Source organism: Gymnoscopelus microlampas (genome assembly GCF_963454915.1).
Source record: "Gymnoscopelus microlampas genome assembly, chromosome: 3".
In the NCBI taxonomy this organism is placed as follows: domain Eukaryota; kingdom Metazoa; phylum Chordata; class Actinopteri; order Myctophiformes; family Myctophidae; genus Gymnoscopelus; species Gymnoscopelus microlampas.
This window is the reverse complement of record NC_139940.1, coordinates 20,367,572-20,392,473: the sequence shown is the minus strand read 5'-3', so window position 1 is coordinate 20,392,473 and position 24,902 is coordinate 20,367,572. Positions and strand designations below refer to the sequence as shown.

The window sequence follows — 24,902 nt, the reverse complement described above, 5'->3', positions numbered from 1 at the left end:
CAGACCAAATTGGACAAGCAAGGCTGCAATCATTTGATGTTTTTTTCTCGGTATGGCACATTGCCACAAATACAGCTCATATTGGCTATGGCCGGCTGTCTATTTCAATCACGTGCTGTTTGTTTACCAAGATCTGTGTGCTGCAGTGGAACATTAATTATCTAACATTACCTTTGATAGTAATAAACAGTATCAAGTGTTTAGTTCCAAAATTGGATATCCAGGGAACATCTTCCCTGATTTGTGCGTGTGTGCGTGTGTGCGTGTGTGTGTGTGTGTGTGTGTGTGTGTGTGTGTGTGTGTGTGTGTGTGTGTGTGTGTGTGTGTGTGTGTGTGTGTGTGTGTGTGTGTGTGTGTGTGTGTGTGTGTGTGTGTGTGTGTGTGTGTGTGTGTGTGTGTGTGTGTCCATATTCTCACTCTCCAGTTGTACTACAATATAGTATAGTGATGGGCTGTGGCAACATCTTGTCTGATTACCAGACGGCCTCTCAACCTACTAAGCTACCACCACTCTCCTGTAAAGACACCTGAGCAGAGAATTATTTTCTCCTGACATCATTATATCACATTAATGCTGCTCTGATTGCTAGATTTTAACACAAAATATAACTTAAACTACTTTCAACCTTGCGTTCAATCTTGGGCATGTTATTACATTGTCTGAAATTGACAGAAATGATCAAAATGTGCAGATCTACAAGCTCAAAACGTGTTGCGATGTGATATATTGTCAGCTTGTAGATCAGCTATTTCATAGGAGTTAAATGGACAGATGTAGACATATACAAGACATACTGTAGCTTGTTTAATTGAAATGTTTGCATGTTATGCACTTAAATGCCAAATTTAGCAAATCAATAATTATTGTGTTTTCTTGCATGTAGCGGCTTCACATTTTTGGAAGCATATAATGGAAAACTTCATAATATGCAAGTTATTTAAATTATATATTCTAAATTATTTCCTCACAGTTCCTGAAAACACAATTGCTTATAGTATGCTATTGTGCAGTCTGCAAATGCAGAATCTGACATAATCTATATTGCAAAGTGCTAATGTGATATTAGTGTGGTTCACATTAGGTGTAAATGGTATTCAGAGACTCTGCAGTAAGACCCAACACTTTGTATTGCTCATTATTTCAATATACCATCTCTGCTGAGAAGTCCATAGTCAGGCCAATACAACATTATAGCACATAAAAGGCATTAGGCATGCAACACATTACAGTGAGCCAACACTGGCAATCTATTACTGCATAATGCCAAGTCTGCCATTGGTTGTGTGTTTATGATCCATACAGCGAGGTCATTACCATATGAGTAGAAATCTTCCTCTTCATCCTAAGGATGTTGGGTTAATGATTCATAACCACATAGATGTAAAAAGAAATAGTATATTAATATCCTCCTGTTCTTCAGGACTGAATTTCCAGTCCTCGGGGTGGCCGTAGCTGAGTAGGTACTGTAGATAGGCCGTCTGGAAATAGGAAGGTCACTGGCTTACCCCCGGTCAGCCTAATGTGTGGAAGTGTCCCTGAACAAAACACTGAACACCCAACTGCTCCCCCGGTGCTGTATTACATAGTGGCAGCCACTGCTCATAATATTTAGGCTGGATAAATGCAGAGGACAAATTCTACGTACAGTATGTGCAAAAATACCCCAATAACAACTAAAGGACAGAAGCAATTAGGGGGCCAAGCACAAAGTGCGCAGGGCCTGGCATCCTATTGGCATCCTATTTTATGTTAGTTTTATTATTATTATTTTATTACCGTGTTTGTTTAGTTTTTTTTTCAGTTCTGGCCTAACAGTTGCTTTTACAAAACATTGCAGAATGGTAGAGGGTCATGCCAAATGGGCAAGAATAGAATCTGACTCTCATTAGGGAGGCACAATTGAAAGTACTAATTTGAACAGGCAAAACTCATAACTTGCTCCAACAGCCATGAAACTTCATTACACATTATGTGTCGCCTCATGAGGAACACATTTGCCACTGTGACCCACGAGCTCTGCCCCTTAGATCTTCTGCCATTTTGAATTTCATGAAAAACTCTTAAATTCCTCCCCTCCTGCTGCAGACACTGTCATGCCAAAGAGCATTAAACACATTCTTACTACAATTGGCCAAAGGGAGGCGCTATAGCGAATGATTGAAAATTTGAACTTTGAACAGGCATATCTCATGCCTTGTTTGACCTACAGCCATTAGACATGCATACGTACAGTACAGTATGAGGAACAAAGCTGCCACCGTGACCCATAAACCCTGGCCTTAGATTTTCCAGTATTTTGAACGGTTTGAAAAACACTCAAGTCACTCCTCGTCCAAAACTGTCTAAACACAATCTAAGGACCAATATCTAAAATCCCAGTTGAAAGAATTGTTGACTAAATTGAGTTGTTGGAATAATACAACATTATATAATTCCATCTCAACAAAACATTTCTTTGTTTTTTCACTTTAGAAGCTCCTTTAAAAATGCAATGAATATAGAGAATGAACGCTTATCTTTTATATTGACTACATAATTGGCCTTTTTGGAGCAATTCTTCTCTAGATAATGCTTTGGTTCTCAGATTGTTGACGCCAGGAGGTTTTGGGGGTAGCATGGGTAGGGTACATCTATAGCCTGTGGCCAGGCTTTTGCACTCTCCATGGGGTTTGCTTCACTGCCAGGCCTCCTTTTTTAACAGACTGCATTTGTGAATCTAAATTCCTCTACGACCACTTTAGATGAGACATGGGGGGACACTCCCATGAAAGGCCATGGGAGTTGTATGTCTCTTTCTTTCTCTTATTAGGGATGAACATTTGGGCATCTTTTTTTTAATGTGCATACAATTAGAAATGTTGGAGGTTATCCACGGTTAACTGTAGCATGATGTCATATTTATAGATATAACATTGCAGTACACATCACAAGCTTTGGGTATACCAACTTCATCTTAGAGTTATGTTGCACAACTGACGTAGCCTACTTGAATGCAGTGAGCAAAGCCTACAAGGTGAGCAGCTTTCAAATAGTTAGTCATCTGTCACCTGTCTTTCTGGAAATGTTTCCCACTGCCTTGTGATTACAGAGGAAAGCTTTTCGTTCAATCCACTCTCTCGCTCTCTTGAAAGGGGTGGCAGTGGCTCATCACGGGTAGAGTGGCCGGGTAGAGTGAACTTGAAACCGCAAGGTTCCCAGTTCGATCCCGGGCTGGCGGGCTCCCCCAGAGATAGTGTCAAAGTGTCCTTGAGCAAGACGCTGAACCCCTAATTGCTCCCGATGTGCAGGTTGGTACCTTGCATGGTTTCCTCCGCCATCGGTGTGTGGGTGAATGGGTGAATGTAATGCACAATCTATGTAAAGCGCTATACTGTATAAATGCACCATTTACTATTTTGAAAGCATTCCCCCCCCCTTTTTTCATCTTGCATTCTTCTTGTTTTCACTCTCTCTCATCTCTCCCTACTTTCATTTTGTTTCACTTTCTCTCACTTTTTCTATTTCTCTTCTGCATTTCTTTCTCAAAAGGGCAACCATTGATTTGATTTTGACTGCGCTCCACTCTTGCCAACAACCTTCTGTTCTATTTTGCATCAAGAGTGATTTCATTTCAGCATTGGCTGCTTTTGAAGGGTTAAAAACTTCTCTGCTGTCAGACTGGGTAAGCAGCTTTGTTCATGTGCGGCCCACAAGAGTATAGCCACACACAAAATGCCACAACTGTGCAAAATAATCCTACTGTGCTGAATGGCTGACTGAGGACAGTTTATTTGGGGACACAATGTGCTGCAGACAATTAAGGGAAACAATAGGCACTGTGCATTTCTGTAGTCCTGGGTTTCCAGAAGGTGGCATACCCATTTCCTGTTCTTTTTCATTTTCCCATAGCTTCATTTGATTGGCTTGGCACCAGATTTGAACGGGAAAAACATATGACACCTTGGTGTCATGTGTGTTTAACGTTCAAATCTGCTGCCGAGCCAATCAAACAAAGCTATGGGACACTGAACCAGAACAGGAAATGGGTATGCCATCCTCTGAAAACCTGCCCTACAGTTATGCACAGTGCTCATAAATTGAACAGAGCCCTCACCAGGATTACAGTGAAGTGAATAGGAGAGGGAAACCACAGCTGTAACCTGTGTCAACAGCTACATGCCCACAAGAGTTTGAGCTATACGTACAATACAAAAACTGAAAAGAACATAATTAATTATTGTCATCCAATGTCCCCACAACCCGAGCTTGCCTTTGTACAGCTGGTTTTGGTCACGGTGGTATAGGAATTGAAAGAGGGAAGCATTTGTAACAGTCTATTCATTATATCCAAAGAAAGAACTTGCTATTGTAGTACTGCATTCTGTTTTGGAGATGTGGAGAAGGTGAAAAGTGTAATTGAGGCAAAATGTCTACATGTCTATTTCTGTGGCTCAGTAACATAAGTAGAGCATACTTGCACTGTATCAACTGCCGCTTTGCCTGATATAGGATTCAGTGATTCAAATTTAGGGAGATCAGACGGATCAGACAGATCTGGAAACCTTGGCACCAATCATAGTCAGATATGTAATATGGAAAATCTGATTTATACATGTTGACCACATGTGTACGGATGTGTGTGAGTTTTGGACAAAATCTGTGCTAATAGCAAAAAGTGTGTTTTGAAGAAGACGCAAACGGTAGTTGCGTCATGATCCAGGGAATGGGTGGTGGGGGGGGGGGGGGGGGGTTTAGTGCCACGATGAGGCCGATTTGAAAAAGTGGGGTGGTGGTTCTTACTTGGCCTAAGGGGAGTGTGCATGCAAAGGTTCAAGCCGATTGGTCCAGCGATGTCTGAGATTAGGTGCACACACACACACACACACACACACACACACACACACACACACACACACACACACACACACACACACACACACACACACACACACACACACACACGGGCAGGGACAAAATCATAATCTCCGCCTCCTGGCTTTTCAGCCTGGAAAATGGTACTGTATGTTTTGTAAGCATTATAGCCCTTTGGTAAGAAAATGTTGTGTACACTGTTATATTCCTTTCTTTTGTTTTGAGAAAAAGGTTTTTGTACACTGCCAATTAAATGCAGACAAATGACCACCAAAATGGCTCCTGACAATGCTGACTTTTGAGAAAGTGAAAAGACAAAACAACCGTGCGGATCCATAGTCCTCTCAGACAATCCAATAATAAGGATGAATGGAGCCCTGAGTTAGAGTTAGAGGACACAGCTTTCTCTGGTGTTGGAGAAAACATTTATGGCTCCCTATTTCATCCAGGTTTCGTTAGCCTACAAAACAGCCTATTGCAGCCAATTCATGCTTTTGAATTGTCATGGTTTGATTTGTGGAATCCAAGGGAGGCCCAGTGGGGCCCTGCGTTAATTTACACATTTGGCTGCTGCAATGTATTCTGTCTCTCACCGTAGGAAGAAAAGCTCAATATGTCTTCTTCCCTGTGAAGCGGTGATGGATTGTACTTGTCAACACTGGATGACGTATGGGGACTGTGGTAAACTCTGGCACTGCTTTGTATCATCGTCAGCTCTCCAAGGTGGCTGTTGTGGACCCACATCACTCATTAAAGTTGAGATTAAATGACAAGGCTGCCGCTAAACTGTTATAGTTAATACTATGCTATTGGTCTCTTAATTCAAAGATTTACTTTTTACTATTTGGAGTCAAGACTCCTCTGTGGAGTTGAATGGGATAATGCAGTGAATGCCATGTGACAGCTGGTTTCTACCACAGAGAAGGGGCCAGATGCATTTTGTTGTTCCTTAGCAAACTTGTAAACTCCACTGGTACAGTATACACAGGGCCATACAGTAGCCTCACTGACAAGAACGTAGCTACAGTACATCTACACCCCTTTCAATGCCATGGTTTTAGTCCTCACTGTAAATAAATCTAACATCGTTATACGAAAAAATGTCAACCTTCTGTGCACACTGTGATTGATTAACTTGATTAACAACCCCCTTTAACAGCAGTAACCTGAATTAATTGTTTTTGGACAAGTTTGTTAGTCACATCATTCTGGCCCTTGCGCAAAAAACTACTTCAGATCATTTGAAAGCTGCTGGGAAGCTATGTTAACATCTGAATTGCCCTTTTGTTTGCATCTGAATTCGTAACTTTCCGTACAAAAGGACATAGCAAAATTCACTAACACATTCCACAGTGATTGGCCATGTGTTCTAGATATGAAAATGGCCAGGGTTTCAAGTGGTCTGCAAAATCTATTCTGTTCATTCTTCACACAAGTATTTCTGTTGCCACACTGGGCTGAGTGCCCAGTCCTCAATGAATAGCCTTGAGGAGAAAGTCTTTGAAAGTGTTTGTCAAAGGTTAAGGTCACTGTAGATATTGACATTTCATACATGTCAATATTGTGATATTATCGTGGGGAAAAAAAGAAAAAGAACAACTTTTAATTAAATATATGATTCTGGACAGAAATGGGTGTAAACTGCAACTGGTTGGTGGAGGCCTACTGATACGGTCTAGTTGTAGCCTAGATTGAATTTAAGATTAATTATTACCCCATGACCGCATGAGGTCATGATTAATCATGACCTATTCGGCCTGCACACAAATGGGCAAACATGGCAACACACATAGGAGTGCCGTGTAGTAGTGACAGTTCAATATATTGTGTTGTGTCAAAACTGTCAAAGCTGCCTTAAATGAGCAACCGTCCTCCCCCATGTTGGTGTGAGGATGTTGTGGTTATATGTTTATAGTTTGGTTTTCCTCATAATTTGAGGAACACATTTAATGTGTTTTGCAGCACTGCCAAACAATTTCACTCTGTTCTCATACAGAATGTTTTGCAGAAGTACTTTGGGTGATTTACAGTAGGTGCAATTCTGCAGAACAGAAAATAAATGTAATTATCTCCTGACTACCCTTACATGAAAGCTGTATTTGTTCAGCATTTTCTTAAATTGAATTCTACCATTTTCCATGTTGAAGATCCCCACAAATTAATACTCAACGTAATACTGTGCACACCAGAATCAATGTAGTTTAACAACAGATTGGAGCGCCTTTCACATTGATGCAAGCTTGGTTACCTCCAATATGATATACAATACAACTATAGGAATTAAACTAAACTGCTGTGTGCTGGATTACTTTGGTCTTTAATGTTGTATTCCATTTGGCACCATAGTATAAGCATAGATAAAAAGTAAGCAACATAGTAAGCACCATAGTGAGCACCATAGATAACAGTTACTGTAAGCATCATAGATAACAGGTAAACACCATAGTACGCACCATGGAGAACAGGTGAGCACCATAGCAAGCACCATAGATAACAGTTAAGCACCATAGATACTGTAACAGGTGAGCACCATAGCAAGCACCATACATTACAGGAAAGCACCATAGTAAGCACCATAGAAAATAGATAGCAGGTTAGCACGATACTAAGCACATGAGATAATAGGTAAGCACCATAGTAAGCACCTTAGATAACAGGTAAGCACCATAGAAAACAGGTAGTACCATAGTAAGCAGCATGTAGGCAACATAACAGGTAAGCACCATAGTAAGCACCTTACAAGGAAGCACCATAGAAGACAAGGAAGAACCAAAGGAAGCACCATAAAAGACAGGGAAGGGGATTCCCAACAGGCATCGTTCTAGTCGCACAGAATCTCTGCGTGTGTGCGTGTCCATGTGTCTCCCGCATATCTCATGATCAGTCCGACCAATCAAATTCAAACTCGCCGCATGTGTCCTGGTGTGATCAGCGGATCTCCAAAAATCTATCTATCTATTCATGCATGGAATCTGTATTTGCCAGTCTGTTTTGTCTCACGCATTACTCGAGGACCGCCCAACCGACCGACTTCAGTCTTGCTGTGTGTATCGCAGAGGGTTTGGCGGGGTGAGAAGTCAGTAAAACCAGTGGTTGTCCAAAACAATATCTTTTATATGTCCGTCTGTCTGTGTATCTGCCTGTCCCTGTGCGTTCCTTTTATGACCATACAGGTATATGGAGATCTCTGTATCTGCCTGTTTGAGAACCGCTGAATTAAGCATTACCAGGAAGGATGAGAGAGGTTTACGTCTCAGAAAAGGTCATCATCTTTGAGGCGAAGCAAAGGGCAGGTCATCTTATTCAGATTTGCTCGTGCAAATTCAACAATAGGCACATTGCTCTGTTGTGTTCTTAACAGCATCTAGCTATGCATGTTGTCCGAAGTTATTGCCATGGGGTTTAATCCGTATGCGTTTATGAGGGGGACCAACATGGCTAGAGCTGTTTTTATATTTGCTTGTCTATGAGCTTGGCAGTGCCATTGTCTGTCTGCATGAAACCCGCCAACTCCTGTGTGATGTAGGCCATGGACACACACACACACACACACACACACACACACACACACACACACACACACACACACACACACACACACGCTGTGATTAATCAGAGGTTCACAGGTCCACATGAGCTTTCATTAGTTGAACTGAAGGGTGCCAGAGCCCAGCATCATTCCGGAGAAGTGATGGAGCTTGTGGTGTGCAGGTGGGCGTGGCCTTCAGATCCTTCAGAGTGTGTGATCAGCCTTCACCCTTCACCCCATAGACCATATTCACACGGTGGCCATATTGGAATTTAACATTGAAAGTGCCGCCACCCGGGGTGGCTACTTTCATTGACTTCATAGAAACATGGCCGCCGTGTGAATATGGTCTATGCAAGGCCCTATGCACATCCACCTCCCTGTCCAAATCACCCCAAATGAGCACAGCCCTGCAGTGGTTTAAGAGTAACTAAGTTCATACTCAAGTACGTTACTTAAGTACAATTTTGAGGTACTTTTACTTTACTTGAGTATTTCCATTTTTCCAATACTTTATACTTCTGCTCCACTACATCTCAGAGGCAGATTATTATATACAAAACATACATTAACCAAGTATTTTATACTTCGGCTATTTAAAAACAGTCGAAATACAAGCTCACAGCGAGTCACATCATGTTGCATTGCAAACTTGTAGATCTGCTATTTTTTATTTGGTATACTGTAAGTATATTTTGATGCCAATACTTTGTACTTTTACTCAAGTAACACTTTTAAAGCAGGACTTTTACAGTACTTGTAATGGAGTATTTTTATATTATGGTATTGCTACTTTTACTTAAGCACAAGTTTGAACTGTGTTCAAACTTGTGTATTTCCAATTTCCAATGCTTTTACTTCTACTCCATTACACCCGAGAGGCAAAATTGTATTTTTACTCAACAATTTTACTACAATTATTTGAAAAGTTTAGTTACTCGTTACTTTGTAGATTTTAATCATTATTACAAAACATACATTAACCATTTTGGCCATTTGAAAATAGACTAACTACAAGCTCACACTGTCACGGTGCAACACATTGTGAGCTTGTAGATCTGCGATTTTCAAAAGATATTCAAGAAGTCCCCAGTTCAAATATGATTATTTTGGAGGGTCGCGGCCTGAAAAGGTTGAGAACCACTGTCCAAGCGCAGGGTTTCTCAAAGTAGGTGCCCCGGCCCCCGTTGCACCCTAGGGTGCAGTAGGGTGGGTGCAGAATACTTTGATAATATTTGGAAATCATCAATATCAGTTCAGTTTAACTACTTCACCTCACTGCGTTCTTTTTCGATCTACTGTAGGCCTACACCAAATCTATTTGCCAAAAATAGCCGATCTGCAAGCTCACAACATGTGATGTTCCCCCCACAATAGGGATGCTGGGGTTCAGGTGGTTAAACGACGAGTATACAGTAAAGTAATTCTCAATCTGTCCTATTTTAAAGGAAACTGATATTCTGATATTAAGTTTTCCCCGTGACATACTATATCTTTGGGGGAAAGTAAGAATGTAAGGCGCTGTAAAGTAACACTGTCATTCAGGTGGTGCCGTGGATGAAAAAGTTATTTACAGGATGAAAACAGAGCTATAACTACAGTGCAGTGGTGGAAAAAGTGCTCAAATGTTTTACTTAAGTAAAAGTATCAATACTGCAATGTAGAAGCACTCTGTTACAAGTAAAAGTCCGGAATTCAAAATGTTACTTGAGTAAAAGTACAAAAGTATTGGCATCAAAATATACTTAAAGTACCAAAAGTAAAAGTACTCGAATGTTTGAAAATAGCAGATCTACAAGCTCACAACACGCGTTGTGAGCTTGTAGATCTGCTATTTTCAAATAGCCTAGGTATAAAATAGGGCTAAAGTGGTTAATGTATGTTTTAGAACGTAATGATTATTTAATTTAATTATTTAATTATTTAATGCCCTATTTCAGACCCTATTTCAGGCACAACTGTGTATTGTTGAAAGGTTATGTTAATGAGGGGGCGGTCCTTGCTGATGTCACTTAAGTAAAACATCTTTCCACCACTGCAGCCCTGGTCTACTGTTTCCAGGGGATACAGGCCCCAGTGGGAGCAGCAGGTAGGCTAATGGACAGTATGCTGTCAGTAAGTCCGTAATTAGCTGCTTTTCTCTCACAGAGATGGAAAACACAGTTGCCCTGTATGCTCGCAGCTGATTGGATACCAGGTTCCACAGTGTGGAATTTCATGTGCTTTTACTTCTGTCTATTTTCGTCCTCCACGCTACTGTTCATAGAGGACAACAACCAACATATTTCTCTCTCATTCTCTCTCTCTCTCTCTCTCTCTCTGAAAGGAATAAAGGAATAGCTCATTACAGTTTTGCAACAGAATTAAAAAGCAGGCATCGATGGTGAGAGAGAAACTACAGAACACAGAAAGATATGGTGGTCTTCAGAGGAGTTTCTCTACTTTCTAAGGGTAATGAAGGGTAAAGCTAAACTACTTGTTTTATTTATTTATGTATGTTTTTTAAGTGTGCCAAGTGCCAACACTTAAAAAAGTATTGTACATAATTTTCTTTTTACATTTCAAATAAATCTACAATCAATTAATATAGGAAACACATGGTGGACGATTATGTCATTAAAGACAATAGTTACATCCTGTTTCACCATACTTAGAGCAATGACAAAAGACAAAAATGAAATACAAAGTATTTACATAAACAATCAAAGGCATCAGCCTTGTGCTGCTACTGTTAATAAGTAATTCTTAGTAACAAATAATTATACATAAAGTAGTAGTGCGTCAGAGAAGTAGCAGTCAGGAGAATGAGACTAGCCAATCACTGCCATCGACACTAGTAGGAACTCCCTGCCAAAAACCTTGCACTGTGGGGACCAACACACGGTCGATCAATATCGATCCCATACCCACCTACGTGTATGTGCTAAAGAAAGATGCTGGTGCAGAAAGCACAAACGTGCGGGCCAGATGTATGGAGAATTTGACTGGAGACGCTGCAGTGGGCTTGTATGAGGATGACGTATAAAGAGTGTCGTTATTAAGCTGAGTGAGTGTGCCGTCATACTTACTCTGATGGAGATCCAGCAGGATCAAAACATTAGTCCTAATGTTTGCTTTGCTTTTTCTACCATTTGCTTTTTCTACTAGAATCTGAAAAGTGTAATTAAATGTTCTCCATCTCCATGAGTCAAAGAAGCCGGTGAGATGAGAGATACAAGTAACATTCTATTTGCTGCAACAGGCACACAGGATGATTCACTGATGTTGTGTAAAATCATGTCCAACAATACCAAAGTCTTTCTTCCCCTCTGGGATGCCTGCACTGCAAATTGATTTGGTGACATTGGCTGAAACACAATGGAAGTGTATTGTGAAAGCAAAGCTCAAGATTGAAAATGGGCCCGAGGCATCATGGCCAAGTATGGATTTGTCAAATCTATGTACCAGTAATGTTGCTCACAGCCCTTTTGGACTTTCAAAAAGTGTTTGGCCAACTTTGAGGACAAAGTTGGTGTGTGTTGGCCTACCATTATTTGAACAACACATATGTGCACAATATGTGCTTGTTAGTAATATTATTATTAAGGCAGTTCATTGTCTCCGGCAGGCCGAAAGGTATGGCGAGAGAGTATGTTTTGCACCCCGTCCGTCCGTCCGTCCGTCCGTCCGTCCGTGAACATCTAATCTCCCGCACCGTTGGCTTGATCGCAGCGAACCTGTGCACACACACTCCCTGGATGCCAATTCAGAACCTCTGCCCCACATTTTTCACATGGGCCTGTTATAGCGCCACCAGGAGGCCGCTTTTTGCAAAACGCATTTTTTGACAGTACTCCTACAGATTTTGTCCAAACGTCATGCACATCGGTACACAGTATCTCTATAGCCATTAAACTAAAAGGGTCTTTCAGATTTTTCATATTACATCCTGATTGGCTAGGAATGGCTTCCAAAGTTTGCAGGAGTGCTCCGTTTTGAACAAAATTCCTCAAATAATGAACACAGCATGCAATTTCCGTGAAATTTTGCACGTACATACCCACTAGGCCGAGGAAGAAATGCCACTTGAATTTTTGTTTTTCATATCAGCCTCATGGTAGCGTTATAACGATTAGTGTTTTTTACCTATAACTGCACAGATCTGTGTAAAACTTTGTATGTGCAAGGAAAAACCTTTGCCCTGCATTTTTCACATCTGCCTTTTATAGCGCCCCTTATAGAAAACACATGTTTGGATATTACTCCTTGAGATTTTATCCAAATTTCACGCCAATCGGTACACATGATCGATTTAGATTTTACATATTCCATCATGATTGGCTAAGATTGACATCTAAAGCTTGCAGGAGTGACCCGTTTTGAACAAAATGCCGCAAATCATGAACCGTGAAACTTTGCATGAACATTTTCACTACGTTAAGGAAGAAATGCCACCCTTTCCACATTGGCCTGTTATAGCGCCACCAGCAGGTCTAATTTAGGAAAACAAATCATGAATGCAGTGTCCGATTGCCATCAAAGGCCTAAGAAGAAATGGTACCCTTTTCACATTGGCTTATTATAGCGCCATCAGGAGGCCATGATAACCTACCTGACCTGGCAGAGACCTGTGCTCCGAGGAGCACTTTTTCTAGTTTATTCTCTTATTAGAAAAAAAAAAATAACAAAAAACTTCATTGGGTGATGCATTATTTGTTTCATCACTCAATAAATGGACCCAATACTCGGGCAGATGTCTTGTAACGCCTCATAAAAAAGGTCCATCACTACCAGAAGGACAATTAGGATTTGTCCCCAGAACTGACTGCCTCATTGTGGGGAAATTAGTTACAGGTCAACAGTGAAACAGCACCTCAGGGGAGGGCATAAAGGATGGCAGTTATTTTACAGTATCATGGAATGGTTTGTACGTTTTTGGTTGCTGGGTGAAAGGTTTCCTGGTTGCCTGGTTGTGCTTGTGATCATTTTATCTTTGGTGATTGAACCCTCTAATTTTGTAAACGGTCCAGACCTGTTCTCAACCAGCTGTCATGTTTTGATGACATTGGCTTCAGGACAGTAGTCAAACAACAGTTTAATTAAAACGTCAAAAAGTCAATGAACCAGATCCCCATCACCATGTTGTTGTGTATAATAGGATGGCAAAGACCATAAAACCTTCGACAAAGCATGGTAACTCAAACAAAACATATTGGACGCACAAAGATCAGACCTGCAATGTTTTAAAAAAGAAGGGGAAAAAAGTCTTGCAATGAGCCCATTGTTTTGTAGTACCGACTTGGTAAAAATCCATTATTCACTTCACTGAAGAGTCAAAAAACATCCCTAAAAAACTTGACATCACTCAATTTTTTTTTTTGAGAGAGAGAGAGAGAGAGAGAGAGACTGTCAGCCTGAAATGTGATCGATCAGTGGTTTGGTGATGAAGTTTTCATTCTCTCATCCAACGAAAATTCAATCGCAAACAATTTTCTTGAGTGCTCTTTCGAAAGCTGAATATAAAGTCAGCAGAATGACATGCATAACATGGGGCCTATTATCTGTTTTGCTCTGTGGTAATGCCTAGGAATCATCTATGAATAACAGCAAAGTGAGAAGAACTAGAATTTCCCCAGACCCCATGCTGTCCTTTAAAAAATTATAATATTTAGTTATTAGAGAAAATATGAATATTGATGTGTAGGCTTTCCCTGAATAAATGAAAAACGTTTACTAAGAGAATAACAAAAAGACATCACAACTTGTACAAAAAGACCAGTCATATTATGCAGATACAATAGATTACAGAGACGACACAAATGTCAGTTTTTTATCAGATGATAAATTGTGAGAGGGTCCACAGATAAACGTTATAAATTGACATTGGCACATTGGTGGCTGGTGAGAACTGCTTTTTGTGGATAGAAAAGTTCATGTTAATTTACAATTATAACAGTGGTTGATGAAGTGACTGCAATTTACCGGCTACCAGCTACCCACACCCACATGAATGAAGACAACCTTGCTCGCTGAACATTTTCAGTGAGCGATGCAATATGTTATATGACTGATGCAAGACATAGGCTACTGTATACTGTAGAGCTGGGCTGACAGGTGATGCCAAAATACAAGCATACAGTACACTACAGTGTCTAATAACGCTCTGGATTCCTTGTGCAGTCTGTAGCAGCTATTTATAGGAGGTTAGGTGTACAGTTTGTGGATATACTAAATGTGCTAATGTGATACTGTAACTAGTCCTTGACTAAAGAAAATTCACTAATCGTCATAGGAATTGGTTGACAAATTGATTAGTTGATCATCGATAAGTCTGTGAAATTGTGTATGCTGCATATAATTAAGCACCAGCTATTTCAGGTTGGTGATGTTGAGAACTGAGAATTGTAATGTTGATTTCATAATGGCTATTGTCTATTGAAAGTAAGACTGGCAGAATTAAAGAGTATCTTGAGAAAGTTTACCTGTTGTGCACGCACGCACGCACGCACCCACGCACGCACCACACACACACACACACACACACAAACTTAAAAAATGCCCTCACTATCTAAGAAGCAAAATTACTCAGAGTACAGGGTTTTGCATCTCTTACTTCTAATCTAATGTTTTTGATGCAGGTTAATTAATGTCTTGTAGTGTACAACTTACCTTGTCTCTCCCAAAACAAGGGACAGACAAACACGGTTAACCCCAGAAAAAACAAGTAGGGGCACAAAAACCAAAACAGCTAACACAGGGATAATGTACATGGGTGGCGAGTATTATTAAAAAGTAAATCCTGACAGGGTGAAGCAAGACATCAGCAAATGTTGGCGTTCGTTTTCTAACAATGACAGCCTCACTGTGCATTATACCATTTAATACATGTCTACTTAAGAACAACATGAATTATTTGACAACAACATTGATTTTAAAATGATTTTATTTGCTAACAAGGTTCAGCTTCCATAGCAACGTAAACAGAGGTAGGGCACTATCAGTAAATAACAGACTGCCTTGGTTGGCCAATCCAAATCGAGTATTCAACAAAGCCCTGTAACAACTCACAGTAAACAGAGACGCACAAAGCAAAAGACCGAGAGCTCTCTGGTACAGGTGATTTATATAGGGGTTGAGTGAAGTCAGTGGATTGGCTGGTGCCAGCCAGGAACTGCAGTGGGACAGGACTGATTGGATGACTGAAATTGCAAATGGCTGGATCAATGACGGGAGACAGACCTGTGATAAGTGACCGAGAAGGAGGGAACAGACAACACAAAAGTGTGGCTGACACAAGGCCACTCCTCCAGACTATTTTTAATCATCACACTAATAACGTGATTAGAGTGGCTGAAACATTAATTACACACTCATTCATACATACATACATTCATTCATTCGGTTGCTAAACTGCGCCCTGCATTGAATCGTCCTCCTGAGACATTTTGAATAGCAGCAGATGCCAGACACAAAGAAATGCCTGTGAGTTGACCCCACATTGTATCTGCATATGAAAGTATGCATAGCACACCCTGCATGCTCCATGTGTGAGTGTGTGTGTGTGTGATATCACTGTGTCCTTTCACTTTCTTTCTCTTGCCATGAGGTACAATCTGGACCATTTTCCGCAAAAGGCAACATCAGATCAAACCTGAAAGACAAGTATATACGGTATATGCGTCAGACAGTCTGAGGACGATGTAGAGAGAGAAACACAGACCAGAGAGAGACAGCAGAAAAAGAGAGAGAGCTGATAGAGGGGGTGGAACCTACTGTAAGTGAGAAAACAGGAACAATGTGATAAGACGCTCCAAAGTTCACTTGCACACCTGGGGAAGAACACACCTTTCACAGGGCAGACGCACACAGGTGGTTGTACAGCTCTGGAGGCTTTACAATGTAGCCACGATTTTGTCCTAATTAGTATTCACTGTTCGACTTCTGGGAATATTTCTTTGGTAATATTTTGGAGCGTGTTTTTCTACGGAATACATCACATGGTCATTTTACTAAGACCTCAAAACAATGAGGCAGTAACGTGAGAGTGGGTGTTTGTTCTCTCTCTCTCTCTTGCTGTCTGCCCATACCTAGTGGGCTAAAGATGTTGCCTGTTATGGTGTTCATTCTTCTCCTGCACGGTAAGTTAAAGAGACAGACGCAGTTGATTTTTGTTAGTGTCTTTTCGGGTGAATTTGTGAAATAAATGAATTAAACATCTCCCAAGAGTCCCTGTCAGAGAACCCTGTACATGCAACTATCCAACTAATGTGGTCTTCAGTATTGATTATAGCTAGCATTGCACAGCTTATACAAATTCACATTTTGGACGTCCTCTACAATTGTGTTATGCTCTGGGTAAGTGAATCAGAATACTGAGAGTATATGGCACTGCTAAAATGTATAAGCGTACCAGTTACAGTCTGAAAAGTTCATTGTCCATACAGAGGCTTTCAACATTCTGTCTGTTCAAGCCAAGAGCTGTCATCCGCTCCCTTGTATGAAACATTTATTACAAAATTGAAAAAGAAATGTAGTCACCAGCAGATCCAGCTAAAAATGTAAGCTTTCCGTGGTTGTGTAGTTACCTTGCCATTTTGTAAATCCAAAAGGTGGACAAGAAATTAAAAAAAAAATTGCTCCATTGATTAAAAATTGATAATTCAAAATACGCTCCTCATTGACTCACATTGTACGGTGAAACAGCTCTCAAAGTCACTCATTTAGCACGTAAACGAACGTAAACAAAGTTGATTCAGTTTGTTTATGTGCTAAAAGAGTGATTTTGAGAGCTGTTTCAGATAATAGTTTTATGTGTTCATAAATGTTTTACTGCACGTATTGTATGAAGAAAGGAAGGAAACTAAATATGTTTGGAGCTGTGTTACCGATACGACTACAGTACATTGGCATGGACAAAAGTATGATGTCGCAATATCAGTTTGAGGTTGTGAAACATAGGGCTATAGCTGACTGATGCATCAGTTAGGGTTACAAAATAGCGAACAGATTGAATGACAACTGCAAAATGAGCAGAGGTCCAGAAATGTAAAATGCAAAAAGTTGGATGCGACTCTGCTTCATAATAACTTTGTGACTCCTTTTCTGATCTATAGGCTGTCTCGCTGCCAGTGGTGAGAGACCAAAATTCTTTTCTAGGAACTTTAACAATGTACTCCACTGGGAGCATGACAAGCGTGGCACCTCCGGAGAGCAGGTTCTGTACAGTGTCGAGTACTGGAGGTGAGGTTCATGGGGCACAGGTGGCTGCTTATCACACCCATACTGTACCTTAAAGATGCACACAGAGCGGCTAAACACACTGTGATGGTATACATCCATTTGACCTCCATGCCTCTCTCACTCTATCCATAGTTTCAGATACAGCTCAATGGCACCATCAATTTATCGCTGCCGGCAATGTCAGAGCTGTGTGCTGTGACCTGACATCAGCTTGACTTCCCGTGGCTCAGATATAATGCTACTGTTCCTGGTCATTAGTATGGGCCTCAGTCAGTATCCCCTCGCAGGATAAAGCTCTAAAGCTTTCCGTCTATCTCACAGCCCCCAAGGACCATTTTTATTTTTTCCCCCTCGCTTACTTTTGCTCATTTCCCACAAACGATCTCGACAAAGTGGAAATGTCAACTTTAATTACTAATGACACCATCTCCTAGACAAAATGTCAAGTGCCTCCCAAATCCTATTGACTTTTCTTCCAGACACTGTTACACGGAATTGCAGGCGCAACTTCCTGGCGTCAAATCAGCGCTTCAGACAAAGATTTGCCCAACCATGCCCACTCAATAGCGGTTCCTCATTTCATTTCAGTTCATCTTACCTGTGGTGCAGTAGTAAGCTTCAGTACGTAACAAGGAACCAAATATATGATAACTTAAACATTAGGAAAGAAATCACATATACATATTTAATTTAACTTACACATTAGGTCACACCAGCTGAGCAGCCTTGTGGTTAGAGTGTCTGCCATGAGATTGGGAAGTTGACGTTCGATCCCCGGCCGAGTCTTACAATAGAATATGAAAATGGACCCAATGTCTCCCTGCTTGGCACTCAGCATCAATGGTTGGATTGGGGTACGTCCCTGCGACATACTAGCGCCATGTCCAGGGGGTGTACTTGTACTTCAAGCTACCTCAAGCTGAAGAAACAGGAGATAGGCTCCTGACCTATGGGCCACATGGCTCGGGAACCGTTGGTTACCAAGTTTCACTCCAAAATGCTAAATTGGGGGAAAAAAATGTATGTTTTAAACTGATTTCAAGATTAATAACTTTTAATGGCATTAATATGTAATAATGCGTTTGAAATTCATGCCAGTAACTATTTAATCAGACTAGGTGTTATTGTTATTTTTATCGCACATACAAATGGAATCAGTAAACCTAAAGATGATGTAAATAGTGACCTTAATTACTTTAACAACTTGTGTGTTGCACTCATTGCAGGTATGAGGATAACCCAAATATAACATCTAAACTGGAGTGTCAAAGAATTACTGCTCTGTCCTGCGACCTGACTGCAGAGACCCCACCGATTCCTAATGTTGACTACATTGCCCGGGTCTACGCCAATAGGGTTGTTCATGGTCAAACAATCAGATTTACACCAATAGCAGACAGTAAGCCTCCTTTAGTTACATTAACTTTCCCTGAACTTGTTTTTCTCCCACTTAAAAAAGTTATTTCATAGGCTGCAATGGCATTGTCTAAAATGTAAGCTTAAACTGGTGGATTGTCTTTTTATGCATTATGCATAGAGCACTTTGAATTGTCTTTGTGTATGAAATGTGTTATACAAACTTGCCAATGCCTGTTTTCTGCAAGACAGTTCATCACTCAAAACAGTATCTCTCTCCACCACTGCCGTCACCCCCCCAGACCCCCACCGCCCCCTCGTCCTTCTGTCTGTCTTTCTTTGACCTTACTTTCCCCCCCATTTCATAGCTGTTCTTGGGCAACCCATCTTGTCGGTAACACCTACCATGTCCTCACTGTGTGTGAACGTTACCTTGCCCTCGGGACCAAACGGGACATCCCTTGCAGACATTTTTAACGAGATCAGGCAGCCACCTTCCATTGAGCCAACAGTTTACAAACTCTATATTACCGAGCCAAAGTGGGCTGTACAGGTGACTCTCCATTCACTCATACAGACACACACTACCAATCCTGTGCTACAGGAAATGGAACAAAGTAATATTACATATTTATGTCAAATTGTCAATATGGCTGCTGTGAAAAAAAACAAATTCTGTGTTTTTATTATTATTTATCATTATTATTAGAATTTTCACGTTTTTTGTACAGATTTTTTTGGATGCACCATCTTTCTGTCCTACTGTCTTGCCAGGACAATGAAAGCACAAGTGGCCAGTTTGTTATCAACTTGAAGAACAACAACAACACAAAATACTGTGGCTACGTGGTCTACAGTCCACATGTCAAGAGGGGTCGACATCTTAGTGAGAAAACCTTCTTCTGTGGCACGCTGAAAGGTGAGGGGCAATGCTCACACTTTTGCTTTTGTAGGAGAAAACAGTGTCCCCATATGTATGCCTTTACTTTAGACAGCCTTACTTGGAGCCTACTGAGAGTGAGACAAGGCAGTAAATCATAGTTCTGCTTGATGTCCTTGACTTGTTTTGCTTCATATTGCTAAATGAAAATCATGATTGGCATTCATGAACAAGAATGTGACAATCTGATTATTGCATGTTTTTCTGTGAGGGTACCTACCCTAGGGGTCACAGGGAGAACATGCAAACTCAGGGTATGGGCACTGATGACGCGGAGGAGACACACCCACAGTTCAATTAAATTTCAAAAATGAAGCGACAGCACTGCCGACTGTGCCACCATGCCCCCACGTGCCACGTTGACTCCCCATTTGCGGATGCAGATCCGGTTCCGCGGATCCAGCCCGGATCTTCTTCCTAATTCAAATAGTAAAATCAAGATGAAGTTGAAATGAATGCCTTGTCAGGGTTGTAATGTTTTGCACTGACAGAATCCGCGTTATTTGAATTGATTAGTTTGGAGACAATGTGGAGAGAGTTACATCATGGCAATTTAACACAAACACAACCCAAACTTCTGCCAAAGTGTAATCTTGATTTAGAGGCTGTCACAATTAATGTAAAGAAATATCAGTACTTCCTAATTCAGGAAACTACTCACCAAGATAAGAACACACCTGCCCTTCTTTGTCAGTATGGGAGTTTTACCACTTCCAAAACTGCTTTGGTTCAGACAGATGTATTAGGTGTTGTTGTTGTTGTTGTTATTTATATATGGGCATGACACAAATTCCCTCCATGTTAGGTGACCCCTGGATGGTTTATCGTTGGTTTGTCATTGCTGCTGTTCTCCTGATGGTGATCGTCATAACATCAGTTGCATTTATTGTCCGCTACGTGAATGGTGGGAAGAAACAGAGCATGCCCAAATTCTTGGTAAGACACCTCTGCTGGGATTTCCCAAACATGTGCAATAATTGCTACAAGGAAATGTTTATTTACTGGAAAACCAAGCCCTCAGGCACATGTGTCTCTCTGGTGTCCCTTTGCACTCAGAACAAAACTGATGTCATTCTATCATTGTGTGCAATATCTCCTGTGTTATCAAGAAATCTACGTTTGCTTTGTTATGGTGAGGTGTTGTGTGGTGCTGTCTGTGTGTAGATCTGTTTGAAACATTATGGACATTATCTTCTGTCTCTATCTCTCTTTCTTTCTCTTTCATTCTCTTTCTCTTTGTCTGTCTATTTCTCTTTCTCTCTTTCTCCCTTAATGTGGATCTGTTCCTTTAGGTGGACTTTATTTTCCTTGGAGACCTGCCATGTGGATTTTTTCCTGTGAACTTTTTTTCTTTTACACCTTATTATAATCTAATCTCATTTACATATCTGCCGCTATGTGGACCTACCGATGTGTTATCACTAGGGATGTCCGATATTATCGGCCTCCCGATATTATCGGCCGATATTAGCATAAAAATTGATATCGGGAAAATATCGGTATCGGTTTTTGAAAAAAAAAAAAAATCTTTTTTTTTTGTTTTTTTTTATGCTTCATAAATAAGTTACAGGAGTTCTTACTGTATATGGTGTGTGTGATATGAAATTTGAGCTTACCCTAATCACAATAATCCCCGCATATATCGGTATCGGTTGATATCGGTATCGGTAATTAAGAGTTGGACAATATCGGTATATCGGTTATCGGTAAAAAAGCCAATATCGGACAACCCTAGTTATCACTTTTGCACCTTATGTTTTGCTGGTCTAAAGCTATGTGTATTACTGTATATTGTTGCTGTCGGGTGGAATGTACCTCATACATAGAAAACGTTTCAGGATTCAAATTCAAAAATGGCAAAAACAGCCGATCTAAACGTCTCACAATTTTTTGCTTGTAGATCGCTATTTTAACTACTTTTGTGTGACACTGTTGTATGATGAAGTAGGGCATTAATTTATGAAAAAACATACAAAGTTAAAATATGGTGATATGAGGGTTCTGCCCGACAGCAACGATCTGTAGATATCTTGATCTTGCTCTCTTTGACATGCTTCTTTGCAGTTTATTTTTACACCTGTAAACCTGTGATGTGACAATAACGTTGATTCCAGGGTGAAATAGGCCTCTCCCTCCTCCCTTCCCACCGCCTCTCGCCATCCCTCTCTCCCTACCTATACCCCCCTCCCCCTCTCACTCTCCACCCCCTCTCTCTCTCTCGTTGATTGAGCCATGCCTCTCTCTCTCTCTCTACCTCTCCCCCCCACTCTGGCCCGGTTATTGTGATGTTTGTCCGTGTCCCTTTTATACTCTTTTATGGAGATCCCTGATCTGCCTGTCTAATTCTAATTTGACTCTGGTCATTATTATTATTATTTTTTTGCATACAGGTAACCAGTTTCCGAGTCCATGATAATGTTGTGCAGACTCCAGACGTGAATCTCTTAATTTTCAAACCAACAGTTTGCCCTCAAATTGACCCAACCATTTGCAAACCAGCAGTTTGCCCTCAAATTGACCCAACCATTTGCAAACCAAAAGTCTGCCCTCAAAGTGACGACCAAACAATTTACGCCACAATCCAGCCGACGGTGCCAGTCCCCTCAGAGAGTTCTGGGGGCTACTCCCCTCAGGACGTCCCCTGCCCAGCCCTGTCCTGGAACAGTAGCTCCTCCATGGGTTCCTCCGGTGCACCACCGGTATCCCAAGACACCAGCAACCAGTCCTCTGCGATCTACAGTGCCGTGGGCCTTCATGAACCTGATGCAGAGGCTCAGGAGTTCCAGCAGACCACTTATGAATACAGAAAAGACATGACCCTATTTCCGTCTGTTCTTGGGAAGCCAAACTGGAGTTCAGTTGAACCAAGAAAAATGGTGACCTCACTTTTCCCCGATTTGGACTCTCAAGACAGCATTTCTGAAGGGACTCTGCTTCTGCCCACATTTCGAGATAGCAATGGAGAACTGTCTTTACCTATGTTCAAACTTGAGTCGAGGAGTGCCATGCCTGGCACAGTAATTCCACTTATCCCAAAGGGACAACCACGTTTGTCAGACTTAGTAGACACAGGCTGTCCTGTAACATTATTATCCCTGAACAGTATAGAGGAATCCGAGTGGTCAGACTCAGACTATGACCAGAGCATCTCCCCATCACAGGTTTCCAACAACCCCCATTATTCTCCATTCAAACTTTCACTTCCTGCTTCTTCCACAGAGGAGGATCAGTGTCAAATGGGACATGTCACATTTGAATCGGGTTACAAACAAAACTGGATGCCAGCCTCCCCTCTTGGAATAACAGCAGGGGACAATAGTGAACATGACAGGACTGATCCTAGTGGAGATGGAGAAGAGGATGAGAGAGATCAAATTTATCTGGGTGGTTGGGTGATACAACTCCAAGGATAATTCTCCTTTCTAAAATATACTGAAAGGCTTATCAAATGAACTTTTATAAAGAGCCAGGCGGAAAATCGATTACGCCATGGAAAGGAGCTTTAGACACTGAAGAACTGGGTCAAAGCAGTCCCTCTGCTGTCTGAAAACTGGACTGCTATGTTATAATATATATATAATAATGTTCTCAAGTTTTTGGGGACCCAAAAGTGGTTTGCAAGATGCTCTAAAAGTGCCATGGAGAACTTTAATAGAGAATTATTGTATCTTTTAATTAATGGAAAATCCAGGAGCTCACAATGTGAAACAATTTTGAGAACCACTGCTTTACACTACCAACCATTACTTCCTATACAAATATCTCAAAATAAATGCTGTGCCTTCTTTGGCAAAGCGGAAACATAGATTTGTATTAGGAATTCCAATTAAGCTTACTACAAAATAGCAATAGCTCTTAAAAGCTTTACCGAAAACACTTATTTACAATGAGGTCCTCAATGGAAGCAAAATATATGGAAGTAAACAAACAAACGAAAATACCAGTGGGGAGTGTGACACTCCCTCCCTTAAAAGTGAACCATCAACATTCCCCAGAAAGCCACCTTAACTTTTGTTTAAGAATGTGCCTTTGTTTGGTTTTGTTTAATATACAGAGGCGGGTTTTTACACACAGAAAGAGATGAAAAAAGGAGCTTTGTGGTATTTTAGCTTAGTTATCACTGTATGACATAATGCTTGCTCTTGTTTCAATTACTGTACGTTGGCTCCAACAATATCAATTTGACATTTCATACATTCTGGGACATTTTTTTTTTATCATTTCAAATATGTTTAAGTTTCAGTTGTTTAATTTGATCATCAAATGTTAATTATCCTACCTTAATTGCTAAGGGTTAACTGCGTGTCCTGGGAGGAACATTGAGTAATAATATTATTCAGTGTAATAATCTTGATTAACTGAGAATAGTTTGAGAATGAGTTTTTAATATTTGAGGTGTAAGTACAAAACTGGTGTGTCAACATTTCATATGAACAGGCTCTGTGATACACAGAAAAACAGGCTAATTACATTATGCACTGTGTCAGATGTCTTGCAAAAAGACTATGCATTGTCCTTCAGTATAATTGGATTACAGGGAGAGTGAACGTGTTTTTTTTTTCATGGTAGGCTCAGTTGACAAAGTCATAAAGTCATGATCATGTTCGGTATGAGAATTGAAAGACTCTTTTTCCAGATGTCTCTGAAGCCAATGTTTTTTCTCACTCATAAGGTTTGTTTACTTTTTCTGTGAGGAACTTTGCTCTCGTCTTTGTTTGGTGCTCTTTCAGTGGATGGAATTACAGCAGGTGAAATTATCATTAATTATATTCTTTATAAGGGTGGGGTAATGGTACAACCCATGCCACAGTGACAACAGGGCACATTGTAGCCTGAATGCAATCTTATACACATGGTTGTAAACCACTAAACATGTCCGATCTGTGGAAGCAATGTGATGTGAGTCACATAAGTAACTGGTACAGTATAATACTGCTATATAAATGTAACATGTTCTAAATGCATTTGAAGTAAGTTGAATTTTTCAATAAACTTTTTAAAACCGA

The 24,902-nt window shown here is 40.7% G+C and overlaps 1 protein-coding gene across 1 annotated transcript; it reads left to right on the top strand.

The window, feature by feature from the left end:
* The first annotated feature begins 16,130 nt into the window (after nucleotides 1-16,130).
* On the top strand, nucleotides 16,131-24,902 carry ifnlr1 (interferon lambda receptor 1). Its single transcript, XM_084053127.1, has 7 exons — nucleotides 16,131-16,498; nucleotides 17,474-17,600; nucleotides 18,827-18,999; nucleotides 19,325-19,509; nucleotides 19,731-19,875; nucleotides 20,702-20,832; nucleotides 22,287-24,902. The coding sequence occupies exons 1-7, from the start codon at nucleotides 16,462-16,464 to the stop codon at nucleotides 23,307-23,309; spliced, it is 1,821 nt and encodes a 606-aa protein (XP_083909253.1). The 5' UTR covers nucleotides 16,131-16,461; the 3' UTR covers nucleotides 23,310-24,902.